We start from the raw sequence: 9,955 nt of genomic DNA, 5'->3' as shown, positions 1-9,955 counted from the left end.
TGACTTTTCTGAGCCTGTCAAGTCCTTCTTTTGACCCATTTTGCCAAAGGAAAGGACGTTGCCTAATAATTATGCACACCTGATATAGGGTGTTGATGTCATTAGACCACACCCCTTCTCATTACAGAGATGCACATCACCTAATATGCTTAATTGGTAGTAGGCTTTCGAGCCTATAAAGCTTGGAGTAAGACAACATGCATGAAGAGGATGATGTGGACAAAATACTCATTTGCCTAATAATTCTGCACTACCTGTATTGTTTAATTTTTGCTTGATGCAATGTGCATAAAGTTAAAAGATTAAAACAAATAATACAAGTTTTAAAGAGACTTTATCATTTGATTACATTTTACATGATCAATTGTGCATAAAAAATGGAATTGGGCTGAAAGGTCCATTGCTTTATTACCTATTCAGGTTGTATATCATGTTTTTAATAACTAAGTAACTAATTACTTTTGAAAAAAAGTAATCAGTAAAGTGACGTGATTACTATTTTGGAGAAGTAATTATTTACTAATTACTTTTTTCATGTAACTTGACCAACAGTGGGTACAATAGCTATCTTCATGTATTAGATGCTTTTTATTGCCAATGTTTTACTTCACTTCACACAAAAAAATAATAATTTTAGGCATGCAGAAAATTTCTGAAACCTACAATTTCACACACACAGTGTTATTGAACATATTTAAAATATATGAGTTTTTTTATGTTTTTAAGAAAAGTTTTGGCTCCATTCATTCTCTCTTTTGGCTGCAGATCATCAACATGACGGCTGCCAGCTATCTTCTGACTGAAGAGCAGCTTTTGTGCTGCATCTGTCTGGACGTGTTCAGGGATCCCGTCACACTCCCATGTGGACACAACTTCTGCAAAGACTGCATCACGGAACATTTAAATTTTAATTCCCAGCGCAAGTGTCCCATGTGCAAAGAGCAGGTGGATAGGAAATATAAGCTTGGTGTGAATACTTTCATATCTGAGATGGCTGTTCAGTTTAGAAAAATTGTTGGAAAGAAAGCTGATGATAGCTCAGAACAACACAATGCCATACAAGAAAAAGGTTCTTATGATGCTCCTGCTGCACCTAAACGGACATCGCTGAAGTCCTGCCTGTTCATAATTCTTAGCTTAACCTTTCTTACACTCTTCTTTGTAGCTAATCTACATTTTCATCAAACAGTGTCCATCTTAAAAACTCACAAGCTGTTTAATTCTGTGGAGAAAGAAGAAGACAGGATGTGTGCTGAGCATGGCAAACCTTTGGACTTCTATTGCAAGAATGAACAAATGATCATATGTCAGTCATGTGTGGACGCAGATCACAGATTTCACCGGGTAGTTCCCCTGAAAGAGGAATATGAAGCAAAAAAAACACAACTTGGGATAACAGAGGCTAAAATTCTCCACATGATCCAAGAGAGACAAAGAAAAGTCCACGAGCTCAAACAATCTTTAAAGCTCAGCACAGAAGCTGCAGACAGAGAGACAGCAAATGGTGTTCGGGTCTTCTCGGCTCTGATTAAGTCTCTGGAAAGAGCTCAGGCAGAGCTAATCGAGATGACTGAAGAGAACCAGAAAAGGACAGAGAAACAGACCAAAGTTTATATCACAGAGCTGGAGCAGGAGGCCTTTGAGCTGACAAGGAGACGTGATGAGATGGAGGAACTCTCACGCTCTAAAGACCGTCTTCGTTTCCTCCAGAGCTTCCCGTCCCTGAATGCTGCTCCACCCACCAAAGACTGGACAGATGTCAGCATCTGTCCAGCAATATACGAGGGAATCACAAGGACAGCTTTGGTGAAAGCTGTGGATGAGCTGACAGAGACCATCAAAAATGAGGTGAAGATGATACGGGACGCTCAGTTCAACAACATTCGGCAGAATGCGGTGGATGTTACTTTGGATCCCGATACGGCACATCCTGCTCTCATCCTGTCCAATGATGGGAAGCAAGTTCATTGTGATTATGAATGGAAGGAACTGCCAGACAGCTCAAAAAGATTTGAACCTGCAATTTCTGTTTTAGGGACACGAGGCTTCTCCTGTGGAAGACTTTACTATGACGTCCAGGTTAAAGGAAAGACTGGGTGGACGTTAGGAGTGGCCAAAGGGTCGGTCAATAGGAAGGGAGAAATTAAACTTAACCCAGAGAACGGCTACTGGGCTATATGTCTGAGGGACAGAAATGAGTACTTTGCACTTGCTGCCGATCCTGTCCCTCTCTCTGTGAATGATCACCCAGAGAAGGTGAGAGTTTTTGTGGATTATGAGGAGGGTTTGGTTTCCTTTTATGATGTAAATGCTGCAGTTCTTCTTCACTCATATACTGGCCAAACCTTCACAGAGAAACTTTATCCATTTTTCAGTCCTGGTAGTAGTGACAGTGGCACAAACACTGCCCCCCTAATCATCACTCCTGTCAAACAGCAAAGATCGGACTAATTTTTTTCTTTTTGTTGATGTTGTTTGTCAAGAGATGTATTCTAAAACACTTCTTCTGTCATGGTCGCTGTGTGGCAGGCAGGATGAGGACCCAAAATGCAAACTCACGGACTCAGGGGATAAACTCAAAATGCAGCTTTATTGCTGACAGGTGACAAACGAAAGCAGTGATACCAAAGCAATACAAAACTAAACTACACTGGGAAAAGCTAATTGTAACATATACCAGAAGACACGGGGAGAACCACACACAGCATGAGGGAGAACGCGACGCCGAACAGAGGGAGACGCAGACAGAAATACACAGAGGGTTAACGAGGAAAGTGGGAACACACGGGGAACACAGCTGACACAGATAACCATAATGAGACAGGGCGGGGTGAACATAACACTGACGGGAGACGGGCAGAGTCAAACAGGAAGTACAGAGGTTCAGACAGGAGGAGAGAGAGCGCGGGGAAAACACAGACATAACGGGCTGGGGAAAACATGGAATAAAACATAAGGAGAGACGAGGGCTCACAGATACACAGAGGGGCACACAGGGGGTAAAAGCCACGAAGGGAAAACACTTAGGGAACAACACAACAGGGCAACTCAGGAAACATGGCCTAAATAGGGAACAAAATACAAACATACAAGAAAACTAAGAATACTGGGCCAACATGGCCCAGGACCATGACATCTTCAGCAGAGAATCAGAGAGGAGAAACACACAGGTTTTCTTGCTAGCAAGGGAAGCCACATGAGAGTGAGGGCTCAGAGACTCGCAGCTCTGAGACTGCCCTGGCCTTTATTTTATACATCGGTGGGTGTTTGTTCCTTACATTGGAATGTGGATGTTTATATGTATGTGTGCGTTCAGATGCATCTATAGTGTGTGCTATAGTGTAAGCTGTTCTTCCATGCATGTATGTGTGTTAGTACGCTTGCATGCAGGGCCTGTCTCACCACAAAAGGGCATTTTCTTAACAGCTGCCTTTCTCTCACGTGTGTTAAGAAAGGCAAATGTGCTTGTAGCAGTTGTGAGATTATTATGCTGTTATATATTACATTATACCTGTAATCAAAATGAGTACTGATACTGCTGTAGGCCACATCAAACTTCTTATGTAATCAGTATGTAGTTTTAGTTTGCATCATACTTCTGAGTTAAAATAATGTGAGAATCATTAGATTCATTAGATAGGTTTGTATTATCCTATACTGCTGACTTACTGTGAGTGTGTTACACTGTTTTCTGATAGTAGAGACAACAGAACACATTCTTCACCTCTACCTTTGTTGGAAGTAGAAAAACAGGGAGAAAGGGTCATAACTCAGGCTCACTGGGAGTTAGAAAGAATGTAAATGCTTAGTTTGTGGCTGTGGCGCATTTTGTATGGCTTCTTTTCTTTTGTTTAGTAGCTTTCTGCCTTCACCTGAGAGGATGTACCCTGAGCATGTGACTTCAGGTCTCCATAATTAGAGTTTATTTAAAGATACCTTGTGGCCTTAACTCAGCCAAGTGACCCTTCCTCTGTGTGGCCAGTCACTAAAATGTCATCTACGTTAGAGTAGATGGTTTGATAAGTCTATCACTGAGAACCATTGTTCTTTTGGAGTGACTTGATTCAGTATAGTGTGGGGATTTGATACTACTGGTGGCATCATTTCAGTGATTTCATTTATTGCTCACAGATCATGCACTAGACGGTATTTTGCAGTATTAGCTTTCTTCACCACTTAAACAAAACATCACTCTTTGTTTGCTTTATTATTATTATTATTATTATTATTATTATTATTATTATTATTATTATTATTATTATTATTATTATTTTAAATTCTCCTTTCTCAAAAACAGAAAATGAAGTTGTAGTTGTTCTTTGCTGAGAAACACAAAAACCCCTTCCTTTTTTTTTCAAGACAAGAAACTAAGATTTAACTTTTCTGATTTGTCACCTAAAACAAAGCAAACAACCCAGCTCTCAGCTGGCTCTGAACTTATCATCATCAAGGTCGCATGGTGAGAGCTACTTCAGAAGTCACAGTACTCCTCACTCAAGCAACACGTCAAAAACAAAAAAACAAAAAACAAAAACTCAGCACACTACACAGAGAACAATAGCCAAGACACAACTGAAGATGCTTTTCTTCTTTGTTCTCCTTGAACTTTAGAATAAACTTCATCTGCATTAGTAAATCATATACCTAATCATTATATGTCACTGTGATCCACAAGTGTGATCACAAATGTACTTATTTTTAAAAACAAAACAAAACAAAAAACAAATTGCTGATGGCATAAACGCTTTACACACATGAGTCAGGGTGCAAAAAAAGCTGCTGCCAAAGGCAAATCAGAAATATGAGGGGAAAAAACTGAGCTCACAGACAGCTGCATGTTTGAGCTCTCATGCAGCTCCTGCTCTAAAAAACGTGTTACTTGCTCATCAGCTTAGCAGTGACCACATATTTAATTCAGCTTCTCAATTTTGTAGCGTTAGCCGTTATATAAAGGGTTTAGCTTATTAGTTGTTTGTATAAGTGTGCTCTATATTTCAGCAATGTCTCATCTAGGATGACAGGTTTTCAAGCAGGTCAAGTGCCTCTATGCACTTATTTAGTTTAGGTACTTTCTTTATTTTCTTCATCTCATATATTATTGTACTGAATTTGAGCAAACCTTAAGCTTAATGCAGACTGCTTTTAATAGTTATCCACCTCACATCATAACTGACTGAGGTGCCCCTTCATATTAATATTATCTCGTTATTAATGCTATTATCTTTTTATATAACAGCAATGGTATATTACAATATTTTATTTATATTTTATTTTGTATCCACCAACGGCTGCAGGTGATCTGCAGTTTCACCCTTTCCCAAGCTGGAGACATTTTCCTTTTCACAAACTTTCCTTGGCTGAACAATGACACAGCCTTAATGTACCTTATGCATCTCTCTATTTCATTTAATATGTGTTTGTGTGAATCGTGTATTTTCTTTCATTCTATTCATTCTGGGCATGATCTTCATCCCAACTATGTTTCATTGTTAATACCAGTTTACAGGTTGTTATCCTTGCTATTATTAGTTTGAATACATTAAAGATAAGCTCTAATGTAATTTAGCCTTTTGTTTATTTTACTTTATTCATCTTGTATTTATATCTATTCAGTCGGGTCTGTTTCCAACCCTTTTTAAACTACTTTAAACTACTTTGATCTCTAATTTTCACTTGGTGAGGGATTATTATATATATATATATATATATATATATATATATATATATATATATATATATATATATATATATATATATATTATTATATTCTTCCTAGTCTGAACTTCTCTCTTCACCTGAGCTGCTATCCTATTCTGAGTCACTGTCTTCTTTGTTTCTTACAGTCACATACAAAATGTCCCTCTTTTCCACACCTCCAGCATGTAGTGCTAAAGCCACTGTTTGGTGTGTGTGTAGGCCTGCCTCTACCTCTTGCATTCCTCTCCCTTTCTTTTGGATTAGTCCTGCTCCGGCTTGTTGTTTTTCTAAAAATTTCTCATCAGGTGTTAATTTTTCTTGTTTATTTCCCATTTTCAAAGATTTTGCTGGGCCGTCACTGGCACGCGTGACTTCAGAGTGGTTTACTGATACAGCCTTCGACTTCACCCTAAAGGTGAAGTGGTATCAGTTTTATGAGATGAAACTCAACCGTTCTCCTTTGTCACCAGTACATGAGCCTCAGCAAATGGAAGTAAAATGGAAGTAGTTCAGCAGCGTATTGTGCTGTTAAATCAACTTACTTCCAGACAGTCAAAGGAGCTTGCAAAGAAAAGCGTCTGGACTTCTTTAAGTTGCTTGAAGACGTTTCACCTCTCATCCGAGAAGCTTCTTTAATTGTGTGGTTTTTTTTACTATGCAGTTTTGGTTTGTTTTGGTTTGGTTTGGGTTTTTTAAGTGCTACATGAAGAATTTCTTATAATACTGTCATTAACCCTTTCTCTGACAATATTGGTTGTTGGAAGGTTTTTTGTCCCATTCATATTTATATTGCCCCAAATCACAATAACAGCCACCTCAAGGCACTTTACATTTTAAGGTAAAGACTACTTTAATGGAGAGAAAATCCCAGCAATCAAATTGACCCCTATGAGCAAACTACTTGGCAACACTGGGAAGGAAGAACTTTTTAAACATTCTTTTTAAAATTTAAATTAATTAATTTAAAAAATAAGAATCTTCTGGCAGAACAAGGCTCAGGCAGGGGCAGCTATCTGCTTTGATGGGTTTGGGGTGAGGGGACAGATTTATGTTATGCTTTCAAGCAAATATTCACTTTAGAAGTGAGTATTTGCCAACACTAACTAAACACTCAGAGTAAACTACCTGTTTCACTGAGAACTTGGCTAGATCACAAGGCTTTGACGGGTGTGTCAAAACTGGCGCGATTTTAGTTTTAGCATTTTAATTCTCATAATACCCGGAAGACAAGTACAAAATGGCTTAGGGTTGAATCAGTAGCATACATGTTGACAGATGTTGGCTGTTTAGATATTGTCTAGATAGTTCAATGATGACTTCAGGACCGGTTCATGACTAAAACGAACTTGTTTTATGACAGTTGCGTGCTTATAGAGAGAACTGTCACTCTGAATTGTAACATTCTACTGAGAATAACCACAAACTTACAAAATGTAACTATCTATATTAGAAGGGAAAGAATCTAAAATAACAGGTTACAATTAATTACTTGCTTGCATTCACTAGATTTATCCACATAAATTATTCTACACTCTTTATCATTATAAAAGACAATGATATCTGCCTGCAGTGCAGCTATATGCAAAATAATGCTGTTCAAATATCATTTACTCACACTTTATTATTACACTTACACTGATGCTCCAAACACTAATATGCATATTCATCTTTGATTCACCAAATCTACCAAGCTTGTTTTGTTCATACAACTCTGTGCCAACTAGTAAGAGTCACTAATGGGTTTATATATTTACACCACATAACACTGGATGGATGTTTGTACAATACAATATTTGATATTTACACCTGTAATGTTGGTGTTTCTCGTTTTGGTCATTTTCTGTTGATCTTTTTTCCCCTTTTCATCGTGGTCCTCTTTTTTTGTTTTATATCAAAATCTGGAATCAGTTCTTAATTTTAACCTCTCCTTTTACAGATTTTGTGGCAGTTCCATGTATTTTGGTCAGCATTGTGTCCCTTCAAGTATTTCCTTTTGTCATTTTTCATCTCTTTTATCATTCCTTTGTATACATTTTGTTCTCTAAATAAAATAAAAATCATTATTTTGATATAGGCCACTAAACTTTCTTAAAGCCACTTTATAACACAAAAATCAATATATTGATTCAGCCTTGTAACGTCCAGCAGGTCACAAGTGAACCTCTGGGTTTGAGGTTAGAGCTGTAATTCAGACAGACTGTTTTAAAAATAAATAAATAAATAAAGCAGGCTAAACTGACCTGTTTCACTCCATGCTTGAATGGATCACAAGATTATGATGGGCATGCCTAAATTTATTCTCTCCATTTTTAGTTTTTGTGATAGCTAGAAGAGAGCAGTGGCAAAGGCCCTGAGTGTATTCAAACACAGAGACCTGTAATAGCCTTACAGTGTAGGAAATCTGCTCAACTCTACTTCAGTTGCATGAAACATTCATGTCTCAGTATCTCATCCTTGTTGCATTGTGTTTACATCATGCAGTGGTGCACAGAGTAGTTAGGACTGTTGCCTCAAGACATTAGGACATTAAGATTCCTGGTTTGAATCCCAGACGGGGCCTTCTGTTTGGGGTTTGCATTTTCTCCTTGTGCCCATGTTGGTTTCCCCCAGAAACTGAAGCTTCCTCCAGACATGCATGAGGACATAGTGCTAACCACAGTGATGCCCATTAATGTTATGTATTGTATAATAAACTAAATTAGTAATCATTAATGCTTCAGTCATCAGTGTCTGTACCACTCAAATCAAATTCAAATCCTATTTGTCACAATCATACACAGTATGACATGCAGTGAAATGCTTATTGCAATTGCAATTTCTGACCATTAAAAATACAAGAATAAAGTGAAATTAAAAATCAAGTATAAAATTAAAGTCAAAGTTAAGGTGTGCAGAGTTAAGTGCATGTACAATGATGTGGTATGAGACCAGATCAGAAGTACATTATTGTTGTTGTTATTAAGGTGCACGCGCAGTGATTTGTAGAAATGTGTAAAGAGTCCAGTCCAGCACCTGGACACTCCTGAATAGCCTGGGGGAAGAAACTCCTCCTTATTCTCTCTGTGTTGGCCTTAAGGTAGCAGATGTATTTCCCTGACCTCGACAGTGAGAAGAGTTCATTATCGGGATGAGAAAGGTCTTTCATAATCTTCCCGGCTTTGGTACTGCACCGCTTAATGTAAATGGAATGCAGGGCAGGAAGCTCTCAGCAAATGATGTTCTCAGCAAGGCCCACAACTCCTTGAAGAGCTTGTCTGTCCTGCTTGGTGCTGTTCCCACACCAGGTGCAGATATTTCCCATCATATGCTCTGGATGGAGCATGAGTAGATGTTCTTGAGCACCTTCAGAGAAAGATTCTCTGAAAGATTCAAAAGGTTCTCTTCAGTCTGCCTGGAAAAAAACAATAATAAAATGGGCTGAGTGAAAGTGACATGGCATTAATCTGGCAGACATTCATGGTACTCTGAGGATAGTATTAGTACAACCCCTTCAATCGCACTGAATCCTCTGTGAGGTTCTTTAAAACTTCTAACAAGACTCATTTTGCTCGTGTCCATCTTATGAGTCAGCTCTTTTAGAGATTTTCCTCTGCTGGTTTTTCTTTCTGTCGCCTTTGGTTTCAAACAAAAGTAGAGAATCAGCATTGTGTTCACTAAATGAGGTTTCAATTACAGCGAGAAGGATGAGTGTATCAGTGATGTTGTAACTGTCGCTCATCTCTCCACCTTCATTAACTTCCTGTTTCTAAACCTCGTCTCTCATTTCCTTGACCATGTTTGTTTAAATGAGCTGCCAATCTGGCAGCTGGAGCTCCAGAGCCACAATTACTCCAACATTAATACCTCAACATACAAGACAACAGTTCTAAAAACACTTTTAGTGCTGTCAGTTCACTTTAGTGCAAGCATAAGCTGAAAACCCCCCAAAATACACTTGCTAGACTGAAAGAAGTACTGGAATCTTAATTTTAACCTTAATACAACCAAAAGAAAAAAATATACTAAAGTTTGATGTTCAGCTTGCATCACATATTACAGTCTCCTTAATGACATAAATGTTGTAGTTTAGCAGGTTCTTGGTTGTTCAAGGCCCTGCAGGGCCCTTGAACAACCTCTTCAAGGGCCCTGCAACCACAGTGTGATCTCAAGCTTCTTGACTAACCGCTAACACTCCTTTAAGGAAACTTTTTGGTACCCTAAGGAGCTGCTGATTGGCTGACCTAACGGGTGGGTGTATATAGTTGTATTAGCTCTGAGG

At 38.5% G+C, this 9,955-nt stretch overlaps 1 protein-coding gene across 1 annotated transcript; it reads left to right on the top strand.

The window, feature by feature from the left end:
• The first annotated feature begins 774 nt into the window (after positions 1-774).
• LOC147310006 (nuclear factor 7, brain-like) lies at positions 775-5,677 on the top strand. Its single transcript, XM_086269274.1, has one exon. It carries the CDS (start codon positions 775-777, stop codon positions 2,449-2,451), a length of 1,677 nt encoding a protein of 558 aa, XP_086125400.1. The 3' UTR covers positions 2,452-5,677.
• Positions 5,678-9,955: the final 4,278 nt, after the last annotated feature.

This window comes from Aulonocara sp. 'chitande type north' Nkhata Bay, linkage group LG17 (assembly GCF_057382095.1).
Source record: "Aulonocara sp. 'chitande type north' Nkhata Bay isolate Kocher_YH1m ecotype deep benthic linkage group LG17, A_spYH_male_GT1.1, whole genome shotgun sequence".
Taxonomy (NCBI): domain Eukaryota; kingdom Metazoa; phylum Chordata; class Actinopteri; order Cichliformes; family Cichlidae; genus Aulonocara; species Aulonocara sp. 'chitande type north' Nkhata Bay.
This window is presented reverse-complemented; position numbering and strand designations above follow the sequence as displayed.